Here is a 22034-nt window from a genome sequence, read left to right on the forward strand (position 1 = left end):
CTTTTGTGGGTAGAAAACCCACTTCCTCAGATGCACACATAAAGGTTGTTATCCCTCCCTTTATATTTATTACAATCTACTTACACACACACACACACACAGAGAGAGAGTAGTACCACACAAGTTCTAGATATTTGGCTAGTTCTGAAATCTCTTGAGTTCTAGGTGTGACAGTGTTTTGAAATCCAATCAGATCTGACATGGTCTAGTACTTCAAGGGCTCCAAACACCTATATGTCTGAAAAAACAGTAGGATCGTGTGAATTCTAGATGTGCAGTCAGTTCTAGAAACTCCAGGGTTACAAGTCAATCCATTTAAAAAAAAACTATGGAAGCTCGAGCCTTTTACAAGCAAGACCCCTCGGGGCAGCATACCTGGAACTGAGAACATTCTCCGCTTTGAGGACGAGGTCCATGGAATCACATGTGCATCGAGGGCTGCAGAACAGAGCAGTGGGAGTCACTCCCTGGAGCTGGAGAAGGGAGGAGGACTGGCTGCCTTCCAGGAGGAGGGCAGCAAGCCCCCTGGGCAGAGCAGTGCTGCAGGCGGAGACCTGGGCAGCTAAAGGCAGCTCCTGGCAGGCTGCAGGGATCTGCAGACTGAGGCCCTGACACACGGGCGAAGAGGGTGCTGGAGCCACTGAAGGAAGTGGCTAGATCATGGACTGCAGTTTGCCACTGAAGGGAGTGGCCGGACAGTAGACCGATGCAGAATCCAAGAGCATCAGTTAGGTTACACCACATTGAGAGTCCTAAAAGAAACAAGATTCTGGAGCTGGCTACCGATTTGGTGCCATTGATGGCCATTCAGTATGAAAAAAAATGAGAGACCTAGAACGCATGGGATTCGGGAGAGAGGAGGGAATCTAGAATCCAGGAACACTGCAGGGTTTATAAACAGTGAGGTGCCTGGAACCCATTAGGATTTAGAACCATGAGGAATCTAGAAAGAAATGGGATACCAAATGTTCAACTCTCCCTAAACCTAGGCATCTTCAGGCCATCACCTGTTTTCTGTTCTAGACTTCTGACCCCTATCTTCCACTAGACTGGGGACACTGCTGCTGAGATCGTCGACAAAAGCCGCTTTGACCAGTGTGAGAAGAGATGTCCTGAAGACCTGCCAGGATTTCTCCCCCACAAAGAGGTAGAGGATGGGGGTGAAGCAGGATGTGAAGGTATGAATGACCAAGAAAGCACCTGCCACCTACTCTGGCATCTCCTTCTTGTAGAGGTTCAAGCTCTGTTAAAGGTCGTAGGGCAGCCAACCGAGGAAGAAGGAAACCACTGTGGCCACCATGACTTTGAAGGGCTTCCCAGCCCACGCCAGCTTCTTCTCCTTCAACTTCAGCCCTACCAGCCATAGTATCCCATGGTGGTGCAGAAGGGCAGCAGGAAGCCCAGCAGGAACCAGACCATGAAGACGGACAGGTGGACCCATCTTCCCATCCCCTGCAGCTTGTCTCCGTTCCAGTCTCCGGAGAGGGCATAGTTGTTGATGCAGATGATTCTGCCCCCATCCAGCATGTGGGTCTCCTGGAAAGCCAGGTAGGGAGTGCTGAGACTGAAGGAGGCCAGCCACACACCCATAGCCAGCTTCTGAGCCTGGGGCACAGTGTGGTGATTCCAAGACCAGATGGGATGCTGAGTGATGGTATAGAGATCCAGACTGATGAGTGTGAGAAGGAAGATGGAGGTGAACATGCCCATGGAGATGGAGGTGTAGGGAAGCTTGCAAATGGCCATGCCGAAGACCCAGTGGAAACCCAGGAGGATGTAGACAGTGAAGAAGGGGATCAGCAGGGTGAAGAGAAGGTAGCCAGGTGAAGGAACCAGTGGGTGGTCACCATCCTCCACATCTTCAGCCCCAGCACCCACTGGAACAGCCTGTTTCCCATCACATCCACCAGGAAGGTGGGGAAGAGCAACACGGCCGCAGCCAGGTGAGCATTGCTCACAGCTGCTGGGGTCTTGCTGGTATTTGCCCCAGCAATTAGTGGGAGAGGTGTCTTGCCTTGGTCCATGGTGCCCTGGGGAGAGAGAGAAGAGGGGTTGGAAGGGACAACAGAGGAGGGGACAAGGGTGAGGGCAAGAGGAAGGGAGAAATAAGAGGGGGTTAGGAAGGCACCATTAGAGAGGATCTCTCTGGGCACCCTCTGGTTCTCCAGAATATCCAGGCTAGATATTCCAAGCAACTGGGCTATAGCCGGTGGAACTCACCCCTACAGGTAGAAATATGGGCCAAGGGAAAGAGGAATAGTAGATGTAGGAGGAGTGGGGACGGGGACAGTATAGTAGGTCAAATACACAGCTATTCTAATAATATCACCTTACTGTGATCTGGAGGATGGGCTGGCTCATAGGGGTGGGGAATGGGATATGGGGCCTTCTCCTCCAGGAGGTGCTGGTTCCAATCTGGCTCCAGGGTGGGGACTGGCTGGCTCAGGGAGGTGGGGGTTGGTTCTGTTGAGCTGGTGCCGGTGAGGGTCCCCTTAGCTCTGTGTCTTCTACATGCTCCCCCGCAACCTGCTCTCTCTGGTTGAGAGAGCAAACCATAAATAAATATGATCATTTGGACACTGTCTTAGCAGATCAAACACCTAAGAAACAGCCATTACTTTAAACCAACCCCCATTCCCCTCTCACAGCTAGGGCTAGAACCCAGTGGGTGGTGTAGTCATGGCCCCATACTGAGCTGTAGTAGGTGCTGTGTAAAGACAGAGGAAAAAGACAATTCCTGCACGAGAGAGCTTACTGTCTGAGGAGTCAGGGTTGATAGAGACCAGGACTCAGGAGGCCTTGATCCTATTCCTGGCTTTGCCACTAGTGGACTGAGTGACCTTGGCCTCAGTTTCCCCATTTGTAAAAACTGGGAGACTGCTCCTGACCTCCTTGGCAAAGTTCTTTGTGATCTACTGTGGAAAAGCACGAGAGAAGAACTAGCTATTGCGTTTATAATACACAGACTCTCCTATAATACACCACACCAAATGGATTTTAAACCATTTAGAAATCTAGAACCCCCATGAGATTTTTAGATCTATCAAAGAAGCTGGAACCTGTTGGATTCTATATGGTTTAAAAACACTCTAGAATCTACTGGGGTCCTAGCACCAGCCAGGAATCTAGAACCCACGGACCCTATTGAGTGTGAACAATTTGAGAGACTTAAAGGGAAGATTCCAGAGCCAACCAATGACACAGAACCCAGAAGAATCAGTTAGGTTAGAATACATTGATTCTGTAGCCAGCTAGTGATCTGAAACCCTAAACACCCATTGAGTTTTATAATGTTGAGAGACCTAGAACACATGGGATTCTGCAGATAACAAGGAATTTGGAATCCCAAGGACACTGCTCGGTTTATAAACATTGAGATACCTGGAACCCATCAGGTTTCAGAACCGTCAGGAATGAAGGAACAGGTGGGATGAGAAGTTTCCAGTGCTCTCTGACTCCTGGCACTTTCAGGCACTCGTGACCGACCCTGGCACCACATTCTTGTAAAACAGCAGGCCGTGGCAGAGGTGGTCGGGCAGCCAGCAGAGCAAGAACGACACCACCGCAGTCACCGTGACTTTGAAAGGCTTCCCTCTCCTCGCCAACCCCTTCTTCTTTATCTCCAGCCTTGTCTGAACCTGGCATCCCACGCTGGTGCAAAGGGGCAGCAGGAAGCCCAGCAGAAACTGCACCCTGAACAGCAGCAGATGGAGAGGTCTCCTCCAGGCCTGCATCTCGGCTCCCTCTCCCTCTCCAGAGAAGGTGTAACTATTCGTGCAGACGACCCTGCCCCCTCCATCTCCAGGAGTTCCAGGAAACCCAGCTAGGGAGCGCTGAGGGCGAAAGAAACCAGCTATACAACCGCGACCAGCTTCCTGACCCAGGTCACAGTGCGGGGATGGCAGCACCAGACGGGGGGCAGTCGAGAGTGCAGCGGTCCAGGCTGGAGAGGATGAGGAGGAAGATGGCAGAGAACATGCCCGGGGAGAGGCAGGCGTTGAGGAGCTCATACATGGCCATGCCGAAGACCCAGCAGGAGCCTAGGCAGAATTATAAAGAACAGAATTATAAAGCAGGACGTGAGCAGGTTGGTGAGGACCAGATGGAAGATCAGAGGGAGGTCATCATTGTCCCCATATTCAGCCCCAGAACCCACAGGCAGAGCCCACAGGCAGCAACCCCAGCAGGGGGTGCCATACGCACCTGCCACTTGATTTCCCTTCCCGACCAGCTGGGGGTTGCTCCCATTGGCTGCCGGACTGGTGGGAAGGCAGAGGTGCGGTGAGGGGCCAGACTGGCCGGGAAGAATGAGGTTCCATGAGGGATCAGGCCGGTCAGGAAGGCGGAGGGGCCGTGAGACCCTAAGGAGGAGCAGGAAGAACACAAAGGGGATTAGAGGCAGCAGAGGGGAGGGAGAGAGAGAGACGGACGTGTGCAGCCCGTGCCCTAGCAGCGAGAAACACGCCATTTCATTCTCCGCCCTGCACAAGCCGATGAGGCTGCAGCCCCACACAGGGTAGAACCAGAATCCTGGGTCTCAGCACCTGTATCCCCGAATCTAATTCAGTGCCCTCCCTTCCCCTTCCCTCCCCGAGCTATGGTCAGAACCCAGGAGTCCTGACTCCCGGCCCCCTCAGTCTAGCCCTTTGGACCTCATTCCCCTCCCAGAACTGGGACTCGAACCACTGGTTTCTGGCTCCCCACACAGACCTGCTCTAACCACTTGACCCCTCTGCCCTCCGCTAGCCAGGGATAGTACCCAGGAATCCTGGCTCCCAGCCCCTTCCTCCCCCCCCTAACCACGAGACCCCACTCCCCTCAGAATTCAACCTTGGTCTTGTGTACCATGCCGTTGGGGGCTGTTTTCCCAGTAGCGTTGGGTTCCCATTGGGGTTCTCAGGGTCCCAGCTCCGTGGATGGGGCCTGTGTAACGAACACTCTGGGGAGGGCTGGGTGTGACTGAGATTTTATCTAGAATAGGAAGGGGCCGCATTTCACAGGAGTTGTACCCACAACATGTAGATAACACAGGACTCCACACAACTATTGATCTGCTCTAACCACTAGATGCCACCTCCCTCCCAGAGCTTGGAACAGAATCCAGGGTCCTTACTCCCAGTGTCCCCCGCCCCACGTCAAACCACTAGAACCCCCCACCCACTCCTTGGATGGGAGTTGCATCATTTGTGACTCAGACTTTGTTGTGAGCTAACACTGCTGGGTTATTTCTGGGTCGAGTTGTGAGATACAGGCCCTTTCTCTTCATGGGGGCACACCTCAATAGTTGAGCTCCTGGCCAAGAATCTAGTGCATTGCGGGGGGGCCTGGGAACCAGGACTCCTGGGTTCTATGCCAGGCTCTGGGAGGGAGTGGGGCTAGTTTTAAAGCAATGATTGTTGCTTAGGTGGTTTCTTTGCTAAGACGGTGTCCAATGATCATTTCCGTTCATGGTTTGCAGCTTGTGGATCTCAGAGAGCAGGTGGGGGTGGAGCATGTAGAAGAAACAGAGTTAAGGGGAGTGAACTCAACACACAGGGGAGGGCTCTGGGGTGCAGGGGACAGACACACGGATGCTTTGCTGGCCAAACACATGCCATCTGAGGCTCTCTCTGCGCTGGGTCTGTTTCCACCACCCGCTGCCCAGGTGAGTCAAGACAGTGGGCGGAGGGCCCCATGTTGGGTCTAAAGGGGAATTTTCTTGCTAAGCCCCCCTAGAAGCCACAGAAATTTGCTATTGTAAAGGCAAATCGGTGGGACTCCCTGCCACTGGGTATCTGTGGGGTTCCCATGGGGCACTCAATAGACAGAGGTAGTAGGTGAGGTCAGTGACATGGGTAAAGTTTTTCCCCTTATTTCATGTTAGTCTGACGAGTTGATCCCCATTTACAAAGCTCTAAGCCAGCAGTTCTCAACCTTTCCAGACTACTGTACCCCTTCAATTGTGTACCCCCAAGTTTTCCCTCACTTAAAAACTACTTGCTTACAAAATCAGACATAAATATACAGATGTGTCACAGCTACACTATTACTGAACAATTGCTGACCTTCTCATTTTTCCCGTATAATTATAAATTAATTGCAACATAAATGTTGGACTTACATTTCAGTGTATAGTATATAGGGCAGTCTCAGCAAGTCACTGTATGAAATGTTAGTTTGTACTGACTTCGTTAGTGCTTTTTATGTAGCCTGTGGTAAAACTAGGCAAATATCTAGATGAGTTGATGTACCCCCCGACAGACCTCTGCGTACCCTTAGGGATACACATACCCCTTGGCTGCGAACCTCTGCTCTAAGCCACAAGACCCCAATTTCCTCCCACAACCCAGGAGTTCTGACCCCCACCCCACTCCCAGAGCTGGGTGTAGAACCCAGGAGTCCTGGCTCCCAGCCTGTCCTTCTCTAACCATTAGGCCAGGCTGCAGAGCACAGAGGACACCGTGCTAACAAGGCCATAAGGGACGCAGTCCCTGCCAGAGGCAATAGCCCAGAGGACCCGGCTGCAGGGCTGGCAGCCCGGCTTGGGGGCAGAGCAGCAGCTCGGTGGCTTGTGGTTTCCTGTTGCAATGAGGGTGAGAAGGACCCTGCGCGCTCTCTCGAGTCAGGGTGTAGCAGCAGTTCCTGTGACTGGCAGATGAGCAGAAGAGATGGGGTGGGGGCGGGGTGGCTTTTTCTGCCTTGTGGCAGTGAGTTACAGTGGCACCAGCTCCTGCATGCTAGGAGTCAACAGCACCGATCCCCCCCTCAACTGAGTAGCCCTGATCCCCTGCCCTGGGGCCAGATTAGAGCTGGCCACCCAAGAGTGGAAAGGCCCCGTGGCCCATTCCCTGCTCCCCTGAGCCAGCCACATCACAGCTACATGATATTCTCTGCATAGCTGTATATTTGATCTCCTAGACTGTCCCCTTCCCCACTTCTCCCATGTCTGCTATCCCCCTTGTCCTCCCCTACTGCTCACAGCTCTATCCTGCAGCAGTGAGTTCCACCGGCTATAGCCCAGTTTCTGGGAATATCTACCATGGATATTCTGGAGGACCACAGAGTGCCCAGCGACGTCCTCTCCAGTGTTACCTTACCAGTTACCCACACTGGTATTTCTCCCTTCTCCACTTCCATTCTCCCTTTTGGCCTCCAATGTCGTCCCTTCGAACCCCTCTTCTGTCTCTTCCCAGGGTACCATGGAACAAGATATCACGGCACTCCCACCAACCACAATGGCAAATTCCAGTAAGATCGCAGACACTACCAAGACCTATCACCTGGCCTCTGCTGTGTTGCTCTTCATCACCTTCCTGGTGGGTGTGGTGGGGAATGGGCTGTACCTGTGGGTGCTGGGGCTGAAGATGAGGAGGACAGTGACCACACTCTGGTTCCTTCACCTGGTCTCCTGCTACCTTCTCTTCACCCTGCTAATCCCGTTCTTTGCCATCTACGTCCTTGTGGATTTCCACTGGGTCTTTGGCATGGCCATGTGCAAGCTTCTCAATGCCTTCATTTCCATGGGCATGTTCTCCTCTGTTTTCCTTCTCACACTCATCAGTCTGGACCGCTACACCCTCACTCACCATCCCATCTGGTCCCGGAATCACCGCACCCTGTCCCGAGCTTGGAAGCTGGTTGTGGGCGTGTGGCTGGCCTCCTTCGGTCTCAGCACTCCCTACCTGGCTTTCCGGGAGACCCAGGTGGTGGACGGGGGCAGAATCATCTGCATCAACAATTACGCCCTCTCCGGAGACCGGAATGGAGCTGAGATGCAGGACCTGGACAGACAGGTCCACCTGGCTGTATTCGTGGTCCGATTTCTGCTGGGCTTCCTGCTGCCCTTCTGTACCATCGTGGGATGCTATGTCCGCGTGGGGCTGAAGATGAAGGAGAAGAAGTTGGCGTGGGCTGGGAAGCCCTTCAAAGTCGTGGTGGCCGCAGTGCTTTCCTTCTTCCTCGGCTGGCTCCCCTACCACCTCTACCACGGCTTGAAGCTCTACGAGAAGGCGGTGCCAGAATCAGTGACGGGTGCTCTCATGGTCATTTACACCTTGTCATCCTGCTTCAGTGCCTCCTTCTCCTCCATCCTCTACCTCTTTGTGGGGGAGAAGTTCTGGCAGGTCTTCAGGAAGTCTCTTCTCACTCTGGTCAAAGAGGCTGTTGTCGACGATCTAGGCAGCAGTACCGCTGAGTCTAGTGAAAGACAGGGGTCAGAAGTCTAGAACACAAAACAGGAGATGGTCTGAAGTTGCCCAGACTTAGGGAGAGTTGAAAACTTGCCATCCCCTTTGTTCCTAGATTCCTGCTTGTTCTGAAACCTGATGGGTTCCAGGTATCTCAATGTTTATAAACCCCAGTGTCCCTGGATTCTAGATTCCCTGCTCTCTCCAGAATCCCATATGTTCTGGGTCTCTCAATTTTTTCAAACTCAGTGGGTCATCAATGGCACCAGATTGCTAGCCAGCTCCAGAATCTTGTTGGTTTTAGGTCTCTCAATGTGTTCTAACCTAATTGACTCTCTTGGATTCTGCATCTCTAGGTGGCTCTGGAATCTCATTTATTGTAAGCCATTCAGTATGTTCAAACTCAAAGTCTACTGAGTCTAGGTCCCTGACTGGATCTAGGACATCACCGGATTCTAGAGTGTTTTCAAACCACATAGAATCCAACAGCTTCCAGATTGCTTGCTAAAAGTTTCATCCTGGTTCTAGATTTCCAAATGGTTTAAAATCCATTAGCTGTAATATATTATAGAAGAGTCTGTGTATTATAATAGCGATATCTAGGTCTTCTCTAGTGCTTGTCATCAGTAGATCTCAAAGAACTTTACCAAGGAGGTCAGTAGCAGTCTTCCAGTTTTTACAAATGGGGAAACTGAGGCACAGAGTGGGGAAGTGACTTGGCCAGTGTCACCCAGTAGAACCTTCGGCCTGTCCAGTGGCAGAACCTGGAACAAACCCAGCTCTCCTGTGTCCTGGCCCAGGTCTCTATCCATTCTGGGCTCTCTGGGACATGGACTGTCTTTTTGCTCTGTGTTTGTACAGTGCCGAGCACATCGGGGTCCTGGGCCAAAGCTGGGGCTCCAAGCTCTCCTGAAATAAAGAATAGTAATTATTAATAATTCCCAGGTTTTGCTTGAACTACGTAGTTTCCATAAGTTTTTTTGTGGCAGCTCTGAAATAATTTCCAACACCATGTGACCCGATCACTGGGATATTTCGGGTGGGGAAGCTCTGGCTTAGTTTCAGAGTGGCAGGTAAGGAAAACAAGTCAGTAGAATAAAGAGCTGCTCCAGAGAAACCACCTGCCCATGATCACTTCAGGGTGGTGAAGAGGTAATGTCCAAGCTAATAAGAGTGACGCTGTATGGAATATGGGTGATCATTCATAATGTTATGGATACAAAATTGCAATGGAACATACCAGATATACCATGTAAGCTATCAGTGGGAAAGTTATCATTTGATAAATATGATCAGCTTGTTTATGTGTATGTATCATCTTTGTATTGTGAGTTGTAAATATGTGTGATATATTGATATCTCAGACCTGTGCTGTGTATCTGGGTGACAGCCCCAGACACCTTGCATCAGCCCTGTCCAGCCCGTTGGATGGGCCATGAAGCATTGGCTGGCAGTGTGGCGTTTTGGGTAAGATCCAAACCAGTATTGATCTGGGAATGTGGCTGGCCCTTTGGGGATCAGAAGAACATTTTGTGTAGTGAATAGAATTTTAAGTAACTTCTCACTTTACTGGACCTATTTGCTGACTGGGAGCCTAAGATTGGAAAGCAATAAAGGGGGCTGTGGGATTTCTTCTTCTTCTTCTTCTTCTTCTTTCTTCTTCTTTTTGGCTTCTTGATCACCAGTGTGGCGGATCAGGAGCACAGCTTGTGAGTGGTTGGTGAATCTAACTACAGTGTTAACCACCAGTTTTGGGATAAACTGCTCTCCTTTTTGCTGCCCACCCTGACCTTGGCATTTTCAGTGTGGGCTGCCCTCTGCACCTCTAGTCACAGGTCACAGTAACTGTGAAGATCTCACCTGCCAGCTTGAGCTAAGTTACAAAACCTTGGCCAAGGTTGGGGGGCAGCAGATCCAAAAGATGATAAAGAGTTAAAAAGATCCTCCCGATTCTCCATCACTGGCAATTTTTAAAGCAGGATTGGATGGTATTTCTAACAGGTCTGCTCTAGTTCAAATAGGGACTAATTCAGGGATGTTCTGAATCAGGTCAGACTAGGGGACCACCATGCTGCTTCTGGCCTTAGAATCTCTGATTCTATCCAGAGGTCAGGCAGATGTTGTTGGGGTACTGTACCAATTGTCACCTGGACCCACTGTGGTATCTGAGGAAGCCAGGCCTGTGTGGACCACCAGCCCCAGGTGGAGGGCTGTAGGTAAGTTAGACATGCACATAGCCCATCTGTTTTAAACATCTTTTCCCATTGCTACTGTTCAGAGGAAACAAGACTGCCAAACATGACAGATACCGTCTCTCGCTGATTCAGAATTCAATAGGATCTTATGGATTCTAGGAATCCTGGCCAGTTCTTAACCTCTTGGTCCCAGGTCTGTCAGGGTTTTGAATGCAATCTGATCTGATGTGGGCTAGATTTAGACATCATGTTTTCCAAGCCACTTTATGTTTCAAAAGCCAATAGGATCCTATGCATTCTAGGTATTTGGCTGGTTCTTGAACTTCTTGGGTTCTAGGTCTGCCAAGATTTAAAAACCCGAAGAGATCCTATGTGGTCTTGAGCATCCTAGTTTCCAACCTCATACCTGACATCCTAGAGCGCATAGGACCAGTTTGGGTTTAAAATTTTTTGGTCAGAGCAAGAACCCAAAAGGTTCAAGAATCACTCAAATGTCTAGAACTCTTGGGATACTATTGTGGTTTTAAATGTGTGTGTGTGTGTGTGTATATACATATGTGTATATATATAATATACACACACACACACAACAGTACTGCATTAGTTCTAGATATCTGGCTTGTTCTTAAACCTCTTGGGTTCTGTGTATAACAGTGTCTTGAAACCCAATTAGATCTGACAAGGTCTAGTAACTGAAGGGTTCCAAGTACATGGAATCATGTACTGACTTGAAACACTTTCCAAGAGGCCTGACGTTCACAAAGCGTTCAGCTATTTCTTCTGGAAAATCAGGCCTCTTTAACGGTGTTCATTTGGGACCCCCCCCCAATAGAAGCATAACAAATAATCACCAATTATTTTGGAATATTAAGCCTGTAAGGCAATAGGGCCTGGAGCGAACAGGCCAGCTCCTCGGCCAGTGTAAATCAATGTAGCTCTGTTGACTTCACTTCAGAATTCTTGGGCTCTTCTCCTGCTGCTGGGAGATGAGTGGGCTCTAGCAGGTTAGCGTGGGGGGGGCTAGGAGCCAGGACGCCTGGGTTCAAACCCCAGCTCTGTGAGAAAATGGTGTTTAGCAGTTACAGTAGACTTAGTGACACCAAAACATTTAATGAATTAGTGTCAGATTTGTCAAATTGTTTCACTCAACCACCAAAAAGCTGAGATTTTCAGAATAAAACACTGTGATGTCCTTATTCCAAACAGTTTTGCTTGAAATTTGTTTAATTTTTTTATTCATTTAAAATGTGTAAAAACCAAGCTCAGGAAAAAAAAAAAAAATTTCCTTTAGACTGAAACAATCTCCATCCCCACCCCCCACACCTTTTCATTAGCTAATAATAATAATTTGGGGTCATCCCAAATGAGCCCCCCCCTGCACCTCGGCTGTTCAGAACAACTAGAGACCCAAAGAATCGGTTATTGGCACAGGACTTACATGCCATCTGTGGTCCCAAGTCAGCCAAGTCACCAAGACACCAAGTCAAAGGTGATAATAGGGACGGGAACTCAAACATCTCCATGTTCAGATCAAAACAGCAGTGGCCGTGTCTCTAAGCCCCCACGTGTCAGCTCAGCGTGGGTGTTACTCACCCTCAATTTCCGCTGGAAGCCGTACTTCGCAGAGGTGTGAACTGCTATTAAGCACAGGTGTGAACAGCTCAAGGAGTGGACTCAATTTTGCTATCCGGCTGCACTGGCCCTCGGTCCTTTTGCGTGGCTGAGCTCAGGGGCCATCCAGGCTCGACGTTTGGCCTCTTTGCTATTTCCCCTCACTCTGCACTGAGAACATTATAACCGTCTGAAAATGTTGAATCAGCACGTGTCGGGGGGGGCCTGTATCATGGGAACTCCTTGGCCAAAGGACCCCCAATTTGCATCACAAGCCCCCGCTCCATTGCTCAGTGCCAATTTTCAAGGCAGTTGCCCCCTGCACGGAGGCTTCAGTGCAATTTGTGAATATTAACAGCAGCTCATCTTCAGGGAGCTGCGTCTCCTGACGTCCCTGATCAAACGACCGCTCTTTCCTCCCGCAGACTCCAGCAGAGCCCCTGCGGCTTGGTGCCACTTTCCAAGTCATTGCGAGTCTGTAACTGGTTTTCAGAGCGCTGTGAAAAAAATTAAGAACGGCTCCTTTTCATGCAGCTTTAACTGAGGGCCCCGGATCACAAGCCTCTGAATCTGACCCACTCACTCTGCCCCGGGCCTTCCTCAGAGACGGCCAATTTCAAGCCAAGCAGAGCGGGCGCGTGGATTTCAGAGCACTTGGACTCGTCGGTTCTGACAGGAAAAGGTTTCTCTGTAGGCCCGGCTGCAGGAGCGCCCTTAGCAGATCTGAAATAAGTATCTAAGATTACAAAAATTGTAAGTGAGGGCAAGGAAATGCATTAGATTATCTTTTGTTTTAGCATGTGAATTTTCTCTATGCTAAGAGGGAGTTTTATTCCTGCTTTTTGTAACTTTAAAGCTGAGCCTAGAGGGGAATCCTCTGTGTTTTAAATATTTTTATTTACCCTGTAAAGTTACCTTCCATTCTGGTTTTGCAGGTGTGATTCTTTTCCTTTTTCTGTAAATAAAATTCTTCTTTTAAGAACCTGATTGATTTTCAGTGTCCTAAAAACCCAGGGGTTTGGTCTGTGCTCACATTGTAACCAAGTGGTTTGTATATTATTCTCAAGCCTCCCCAGGAAAGGGGGTAAAGGAGTTTGGGGGGAATATTTTGGGGAAATAGGGACTCCAAGTGACCCTTTTCCTGAATTTTTGTCCAACTCACGTGGTGGTGGCAGCAATACTGTCCAAGGACAAGGAAGGATTTGTGCCTTGGGGAAGTTTTAACCTAAGCAGGTAGAAATAAGCTTTGGGGGTCTTTCATGTGCGTCCCCACATCTGTACCCCAGAGTTCAGAGTGGGGAGGGAACCCTGACATGGCCCCTTGAATCCAACAGCCCTTTCCTCTCTGCACACTTACATCCAAACCTGGGGCATCAGCCTGGCCATACTCATACCAGCCACCTCTGCTGCATCTCTGGGGAACGTGGCTCTTTCAGAGCCCTATCAAAGCTCTAGTCCTTTTGGACACGCAACTCCCTCCAGTGGGCAGCTGTTGGCATTGGTATTTGCCCTGGAGGTACCGCTGGACCCACATTTCTGTGCATCCCTGGCCCTCCGCGTCCAACTGTCTAAGAAGCCAAGCTGGGCAGTAGCGGATTATTCAATGGTGGAACTTGGTGAGATAACTCACATGACTGGAGCACTGTCATGGATGGATATAAACTGTTCAGGAAGGACAGGCAGGGCAGAAAAGGTGGGAGAGTTGCATTGTATGGAAGGGAGCAGTATGACTGCTCAGAGCTCCGGTATGAAACTGCAGAAAAACCTGAGTGTCTCTGGATTAAGTTTAGAAGTGTGAGCAACAAGAGTGATGTAGTGGTGGGAGTCTGCTATAGTCTGCTTTCTTCCAGCAACTAACAGAAGTTACTAGATCACAGGCCCTCGTTCTCATGGGGGACTTCAGTCACCCTGATATCTGCTAGGAGAGCAATACAGTGGTGCACAGACAATCCAGGAAGCTTTTGGAAAGTGTAGGGGACAATTTCCTGGTGCAAGTGCCGGAGGAACCATCTAGGGGCAGAGCTCTTCTTGACCTGCTGCTCACAAACAAGGAAGAATTAGTAGGGGAAGCAAAAGTGGATGGGAACCTGGGAGGTAGTGACCATGAAATTGGTCGAGTTCAGGATCCTGACACAGGGAAGAAAGGAGAACAGCAGAATATGGACTCTGGACTTCAGAAAAGCAGACTTTGACTCCCTCAGGGAACTGATGGGCAGGATCCCCTGGGAGAATAACAGGAGGGGGAAAGGAGTCCAGGAGAGCTGGCTGTATTTTAAAGAATCCTTATTGAGGTTACAGGGACAAACCATCCCGATGTGTAGAAAGAATAGTAAATATGGTAGGTGACAAGCTTGGCTTAACAGTGAAATCCTTGCTGATCTTAAACACACAAAAAAAGCTTCCAAGGAGTGGAAGATTGGACAAATGACCAGGGAAGAGTATAAAAATATTGTTCGGGCATTCAGGAGTGAAATCAGGAAGGCCAAATCATACTTGGAGTTGCAGCTAGCAAGGGATGTTAAGAGTAACAAGAAGGGTTTCTTCAGGTATGTTAGCAACAAGAAGAAAGTCAAGGAAAGTGTGGGCCCCTTACTGAATGAGGGAGGTCAACCTAGTGATAGAGGAAGTGGAAAAAGCTAATGTACTCAATACATTTTTTGCCTCTGTCTTCACGAACAAGGTCAGCTCCCAGACTACTGCACTGGGCAGCACAGCATGGGGAGGAGGTGACCAGCCCCTGTGGAGAAAGAAGTGGTTCGGGACTATTTAGAAAATCTGGACGAGCACCATGGACTGAGGCAACATGACTCTCCCACCAACCACTGGGGCGAATTCCAGCCAGACCCCAGCAGCTGTGAGCACCTCTCACCTGGCCTCTGCTGTGTTGCTCTTCCCCACCTTCCTGGTGGGTGTGGTGGGGAACAGGCTGTACCTGTGGGTGCTGGGGCTGAAGATGAGGAGGTCAGTGACCACGCTCTGGTTCCTTCACCTCATGTCCTCTTACCTCCTCCTCACCCTGCTGATCCCCTTCTTCATCTTCTCCCTCCTCATGGGTTTACACTGGGTCTTCGGCATGGTCTTGTGCAAGCTTCTCAACACCTGCATCTCCGTGGGCATGTTCTCCTCTGTCTTCCATCTCACCCTCATCAGCTTGAACCGCTACACCCTCACTCACCACCCCAACTGGTCCCGGAATTACCGCACAGTGCCCCGGGCTGGGAAGCTGGTGGTGGGCATGTGGCTGGCTTCCTTCGGTCTCAGCACTCCCTACCTGGCTTTCCGGGAGACCCAGGTGGTGGACGGGGGCAGAATCATCTGCATCAACAATTATGCCCTCTCCGGAGACTGGAATAGAGCCAAGATGCAGGAGCTGGGGAGACGGGTCCACCTGGCCATCTTCATGGTCCGGTTCCTGCTAGGCTTCCTGCTGCCTTTCTGCACCATCGTGGGATGCTATGTCCGCTTGGGGCTGAAGATGAAGGAGAAGAAGCTGGCGCAGACCAGGAAGCCATTCAAAGTCATGGTGGCTGCAGTGGTTTCCTTCTTCCTTGGCTGGCTTCCCTACCACCTCCATCATGGCTTGAAGCTCTCCAAGAAGGAGATGCCAGAGTCAGTGACGGGTGCTCTCTTTGTCATTTATACCTTCACATCTTGCTTCAATGCCTGTTTCGCTCCCATCCTCTACCTCTTTGTGGGGGAGAAGTTCTGGCAGGTCTTCAGGACATCTCTTCTCACTCTGGTAAAAAGCAGCTTTTGTTGATGGTCTCTTCAGCAGTGCCCCTGAGTCTAGTGGAAGATACGGGTCAGAAGTCGAGAACACAAAACAGGTGGTGGTCTGAAGGTGCCCAGACTTAGGGAGAGTTGAACACTTGGCATCCCAGTTGTTTCTAGATTCCTGATGGTTCTAAATCCTAATGGGTTCCAGGTATCTCACTGTTCATAAACTCTGCAGTGTCCCTGGTTTCTAGATTCCCTGCTCTCTCCAGAACTCCGTGCGTTCAAAGTCACTCAATTTTTTCAAACTCAGCGGGTCATCAGTGGCACCAGATCAGTAGCCAGCTCCAGAATCTTGTTGGTTTTAGGTCTCTCAATGTGTTCTAACCTAGTTGACTCTCTTGGATTCTGGATCACTAGCTGAATCTGGAATCTCATTTATTGTAAGCCTCTCAATGTGTTCAAACTCAAAGTCTATGGGTTCTAGACAGTACCGGATTTACCCTGGCCCCAATGACGGCATAGCGCCGGGCCCAAGCTCAGAAGGGGCCCCATAACACTCATTTCCTCCCTTCTCGCAGCGCTGCAGAAGCGGAGCCTCGGAGGAGCAGGGATCGAGCGTGGGAGCTGAGAACCCACAGGGCCCTGGGAGCTGTAGTTCCTTGGCCAGCTCCCTGCCTAGAGAGCCGGCCCTGGAGCAGGGAAGGAACTACATTTCCCACATTCCCTTGGCAGCTATCAACAGGAAAGTGAGGGGGAGGGAGTGAGGAAGCTGAGATCCCATGCGTTGCAGCTTGCTGTGAATGGAGAGCTGGCTGTTAGAAGGAGGTGGCACTGTGAATGGGGAGCAAGTATGCCCAAGGAGTAGAAGGCTTTGGCCCAGATATCACCCTCAGAAGACTTCCCAAGTCCTGGTGTGACCCCGCCTGGCAGCCCCCAAAGAAGGAATTGGGTGGACTAAATAGACAGTGCACCCCTCTTTCTGAAGCCTAGCAAGGGAGGTCTGTGGACCCCACTGGGAAAAGTTAAAATGAAAAGTAAGGGAGGGGAGGCTCTACTTGAGGACCTGGGTGGCTTTAGATACAGAGCAGGAGGATTTCCACTTCTGAGCCATGGAAGCAGAAATTGACTTTTCCTTTCCAGATTTATCTAATATTCAGAAAGGGAATCTAGCACCTGCCTTTCAGATTTGAACACCCGCAAAATTCAGGGGTGCTCAAGCTCAATTTGGGCAGCTGTTACTTCATTTCTCCCAAATCAAATATGCTGATCCACTGTAATTTGCTGTAGAAAAAGTAGGATAAAATTGAGCAACCCATGCTGGAGTCTTCCCAGTGCTCACTCGGACTGGAATTGCTATTTTCTACAGCCATTGCCATTTTTTTTGTGTTGTTTGTTTAAAAAGAAGACCGTGATATTGCAATGGCAAATTCCCCACAGAAACGAAGAGTGGAAGAAAAGAATTTAAAAAGCACCTCAATTTCCCCTCATTTATGACGGGACAGTCTTACAATGTGGATCAGATATCGCCTCCAATCACACAAGCCAACTGCAGTTCTGAACCAGGGGATCCACAGCTTAATGAGAAACCCTGGGGGCAGAGGGAGCCGTATGTGGCAATGCAGATAGTCATGTAGAGGTGGGTGATCAAAATGAAAAATGTCTCTGAGATTCAGTACCGGGTATACTAGGCCACCAATGGCCTTGCCACACCAGGCCCACACTCGGAGCCCACAACGGCTACATGGGGGCCCACAAATATATTTGGCGCCAGGGCTCACAAAGGGTTAATCCGGCCCTGGTTCAAGATTCCCGACTGGATCTAGGACATCACTGGATTCTGGAGTGTTTACACACCACACAGAATCCAACAGGTTCCAGATTGTTTGCTAAAAGTTTCATCCTGGTTCTAGATTTCCAAATGGTTTAAAATCCATTAGGTGTAGTATATTATAGAGGAGCCTGAGTATGACAATAGCGACATCTAGCTCTTCTCTAGTGCTTTTCAGCAGTAGATCTCAACAAATTTTAGCAAGGTCAGTAGCAGTCTTCCAGTTTTTACAAATGCGGAAAGTGAGACACAGAGTGGGGAAGTGACTTGGCCAAGGTCACCCAGTAGAAACTTCGGTCCATCCAGGGGCACAACCGTGAACAAACCCATGTCTGCTATGTCCCAGCCCAGGTCTCTATCCATTGAATCTCCCTAGACCGTGAGCTCTCTGGGACAGGGACTGTCTTTTTGCTCTGTGTTTGTACAGTGCCTAGCACAGCGGGGTTCTGGGTGAGGATTTGAGCTCCCAGCGCTACCGAAATAAAAAATAATCATAAATAATCATTCCTGGGCATTGGGGTATGCCATTGGGGGTATGCCAGGCACAGTTCTGCTGCTCTTCGTTCACACAACAAGGATAATAACCCTTTATTACTCCTGCCCCAATAACAAGGAGACTGGGGATCCAACACCAGCCACAAGTGATCATTTGGGCAAGCAATCCCACCATGCTGAGCACCTAGGCAGGGTGGGTGTGTCCATGCAAATGAGATCCTGCTTTGAGCAGGGGGTTGGACTAGATGACCTCCTGAGGTCCCTTCCAACCCTGATAGTCTATGATTCTATGATTCTATGATCAGCTTCTGAAGTCTTTTTCCACAGCTCAGCACTAGATGTCAGAGGAGAGCTCATCCAGACTCGGCTTACACTTGGAAAGTGGCACCAAGCCCCAGGGGCTCTGCAGGAGTCTGCTGGAGCGAAGGGTGGTCGTTTCATGGGGGACTTCATGAGTTGCAGCCCCCTGATGATGAGTTAATATTCACAACTTGCATTGACGCCCCCATGCATGGGGCAACTGCCTTGAAAAATGACATTCTGCAACGGAGGCGGGGGGAGGGGGAGCTGTAATGCAAATTTGGGGTGATTTGGTTCCCGTGATACAGACTCCCTCTCCTGCCCCCAGCACGTGCTGATTGAACATTTTCAGATGGTTATAATATTTTTGATTCAGAGTGGGGTGAAAAAGCAAAGAGGCCGAATTTCAGGAAACATCGAGCCCGGACAGCCCCTGAGCTCAGCTATGCAACGGGACCGAGGGCCAGTGCAGCCGTACGGCAAAAGTGAGTTCGCTCCTCAGGCTCGTCACACCTGTGTTTAATAGCAGTGCACATCTCTGCGAGGTACGGCTTCCACCAGAAATTGAGGGTGAGTAACACCCACGTTGAGCTGACACGTGGGGGCCTAGAGACACAGCCACTGCTGTTTTGATCTAAACATGGAGATGTTTGAGTTCTCGTCCCTATTATCACCTTTTGACCTGGTGTCTTCAGCCACAACAGGGCTGAATTGGGACCACAGGTGGCATGTAAGTCCTGTGACAAGAACCGATTCTTTGGGTCTCTAGTTCTTCTGAAAAATGGGGGAGCGGTTATTTGGAGATGACCCCAAATGATTTTTTTGGGGCAAATTAAAAGGGGGACGGGTTGTTTCAGTCCGAACAAAATGTGTTTTTTGCAAGCTTAGATTTTACACATTTTAAATAAAATTGAAGCACGTTTCAAGACAAAGCCATTTTGAAAAAGAAAATCAAAATATTTCATTTGAAAATGTCAGTTTTTTGGTGATTGAGTGAAACAATTTGGCAAATTTGATACTAATTCAATAAATGTTTTGGTGTTACTAAGTTTGCTCTAACTGCTAGAGAGATCACTGCCCTCCCAGAGCTGGGGATTGAACCAAGGAGTCCTTGCTCCTAGCCCCCCCACTCTACCCTGCTGACCCCGCTCCCCTCCCAGAGGCAGGAGAAGAACCTGAGAACTCTGACGTGAAGTCAACAGAGCGACACTGATTTACACTGGCCGAGGATCTGGTCTGTTCACTCCATGCCCTACTGCCTTACAGGCTTAATATTCCAAAATAATTGGTGATTATTTGTTATGCTTCTATTTTTGGAGGGTTTCCCAGATGAACATTGTCCAGGGAATTAGCACTGTGTCCTCTTCTGGTGATGTCTTGCCTGCTGTCACCTCTGTTCCTGGACCCATGTCACTCCTAGGACCACGGCGTCTTCCTTCAGTTACACTGCCCCCTGGCCATGTCACATTCTATGTCCCCCCGTCAGAATTATAAACGGAAGGGTAACAACCTTTTTGTATGCAGTAACATAAAATCCCTCCTGGCCAGAGGTACAGAATCACTTTAACTGTAAAGGGTTAAGAAGCTCAAATAACCTGGTTGGGACCTTAACAAAAGGATCAATAAGGACAGAAGATACTTTCAAATGTGTGTGGGGGGGCAGGGGAGGTTTTTTGGGGGGCTCTCTTTATTTATTCCCTCTCTGGACGGAGAGAGAGACCAAGCAGGTAAAACATCTCCTGAAAAGATACCTGAAATGATACATTTAAAATTACAGAAATTATAAGTAAAGCAAGAAAATGCATTAGATTATCTTTTGTTTTCACTTGTGAATTTTCCCTATGCTAAGAGGGAGTTTTATTCCTGTTTTTTGTAACTTTGAATCTGAGCCTAGAGGGAAATCCTCTGTGTTTAAATCTTTTTATTACCCTGTAAAGTTACCTTCCATCCTGACTTTGCAGGTGTGATTCTTTTACTTTTTCTTTAAATAAAGTAGTTCCTTTAAGAACCTGTTTGGTTTTCAGTGTCCTAGGGACAAAAGGTCTGGTCATTACTCACATTATTCTCAAGCCTCCCCAGGGCAGGGAGTGAAAGGGACTGGGGGAATATTTTGGGGAACAAGGAACTCCAAGTGACTCTTTTCCTGAATTTTTGTCTCAATCACTTGGTGGTGGCAACAATACTGTCCAAGGACAAGGAAAGGATTTGTGCCTTGGGGAAGTTTTAACCTAATCTGGTAAAAATAAGCTTAGGGGATCTTTCATGTGGGTCCCCACATCTGTACCCCAGAGTTCAGAGTGTGGGACCTGTAGTCTACTGTCCGGCCATGCCCCTCAGTGGCAAACTGCGGTCCATGGTCCAGCCACTTCCTTCAGTGGCTCCAGCACCCTCTTTGCCCTTGTGTCAGGGCCTCAGTCTGCAGATCCCTGCAGCCTGCCAGGAGCTGACATTAGCTTCCTGGGTCTCTGCCTGCAGCACTGCTCTGCCCAGGGGGCTTGCTGCCCTCCTCCTGCAAGGCAGCCAGTCCTCCTCCCTTCTCCAGCTCCAGGGAGTGACTCCCACTGCTCTGTTCTGCAGCCCTCCATGCACATGTGATTCCATGGACTTCGCCCTCAAAGCGGAGAGTGTTCTCAATTCCAGATATGCTGCCCCGAGGGGTCTTGCTTGTAAAAGGCTCTAGGTTCTATAGTTTTTTTTTTTAAAATGGAGTGGCTTGTAACTCTGGAGTTTCTCCAACTAGCCAGATATCTAAAATTCACAGGATTCTACTAGGTTTTTTTCAGACATATAGGTGTTTGGAACCCTTGAGGTACTAGACCATGTCACATTTGATTGGATTTCAAAACACTGTCTTACACCTAGAGCTCTAGAGGTTTCAGAAGCAGCCAAATATCTAGAACTCGTGGTACTACGCTGAATGTGTGTGTGTATAGATAGATATAGAGAGTTATAGACATATAGATATATAAACCCAATAGTATCTCATGTGTTCTAGATATTTGAATGGTTCTTGAACCTCTTGAGATCTAGGTCTGACAAGTTTTTAAAAACCCAAACTGGTCCTATGTCAGCTAGGACATCATGTATGAGGTTGGAAACTAGAATGTTCTGGACAACATAGACCCTATTGGGTTTGAAAATCTTGGCAGACCTAGAACCCAAAGGTTCAAGAACTAGCCAAATATCTAGAACTCATAGGATCTTATTGCCTTTTGAAACATGCAGGGAGTTTGAAAACATGATGTCTAAATCTAGCCCACATCAGATCAGATCAGATTGAAAACACTGACGTAGCTGGGACACATGAGGTTAAGAACTGGCCGGTATTCCTAGAATCCATGAGATCCTATTGAATTTTGAATCAGAGAGAGGTGGTGTCTGTCATGGTTGTCAGTCTTGTTTTCTCTGAACAGTAAAAGACATATGTCTAACTTACCTAAAGCCTCCACACTGGGCTGGTGGCCTACGCAGGCCTGACTTCCTCAGACATCCCAGTGGGCTCTAGGTGATAACTGGTGGAGCACCCCAACAACATCTGCCTGACCCCTGGATAGATTCAGAGCTTCCAAGGCCAGATGGAGCATGGTGTTCTCCTTTCTGAACTCCTGCAAAACGTCCTTGCATTAGTCCCTGGTTGAACTAGAGCCGATCTCTTAGAAAAACAGCCAGTCCTACCTTAAAAATTGTCAATGATGGAAAATCCATCAGGAGGGTCTTTTTAAG

At 49.2% G+C, this 22034-nt stretch overlaps 1 protein-coding gene and 3 pseudogenes across 1 annotated transcript; 2 read left to right on the forward strand and 2 right to left on the reverse strand.

The window, feature by feature from the left end:
* Nucleotides 1–995: 995 nt before the first annotated feature.
* On the reverse strand, nucleotides 996–2024 carry LOC144280016 (putative G-protein coupled receptor 33; annotated as a pseudogene).
* A 1443-nt stretch (nucleotides 2025–3467) lies between these two features.
* LOC144279984 (putative G-protein coupled receptor 33) lies at nucleotides 3468–7116 on the reverse strand (annotated as a pseudogene).
* On the forward strand, nucleotides 5609–8204 carry LOC144279873 (putative G-protein coupled receptor 33). Its single transcript, XM_077841566.1, has 2 exons — nucleotides 5609–5644; nucleotides 7173–8204. Exon 2 carries the CDS (start codon nucleotides 7179–7181, stop codon nucleotides 8202–8204), a length of 1026 nt encoding a protein of 341 aa, XP_077697692.1. The 5' UTR covers nucleotides 5609–5644; nucleotides 7173–7178.
* Nucleotides 8205–14759: 6555 nt separating this feature from the next.
* Nucleotides 14760–15731, forward strand: LOC144279868 (putative G-protein coupled receptor 33; annotated as a pseudogene).
* Nucleotides 15732–22034: the final 6303 nt, after the last annotated feature.

This window comes from Eretmochelys imbricata, chromosome 24, assembly GCF_965152235.1.
Source record: "Eretmochelys imbricata isolate rEreImb1 chromosome 24, rEreImb1.hap1, whole genome shotgun sequence".
NCBI classification, from domain to species: Eukaryota; Metazoa; Chordata; order Testudines; family Cheloniidae; genus Eretmochelys; species Eretmochelys imbricata.

Bases quoted from the DNA above. Each gene is read 5' to 3' on its own strand.
- LOC144279873 (XM_077841566.1), top strand. From the start codon at position 7,179: ATGGAACAAGATATCACGGCACTCCCACCAACCACAATGGCAAATTCC.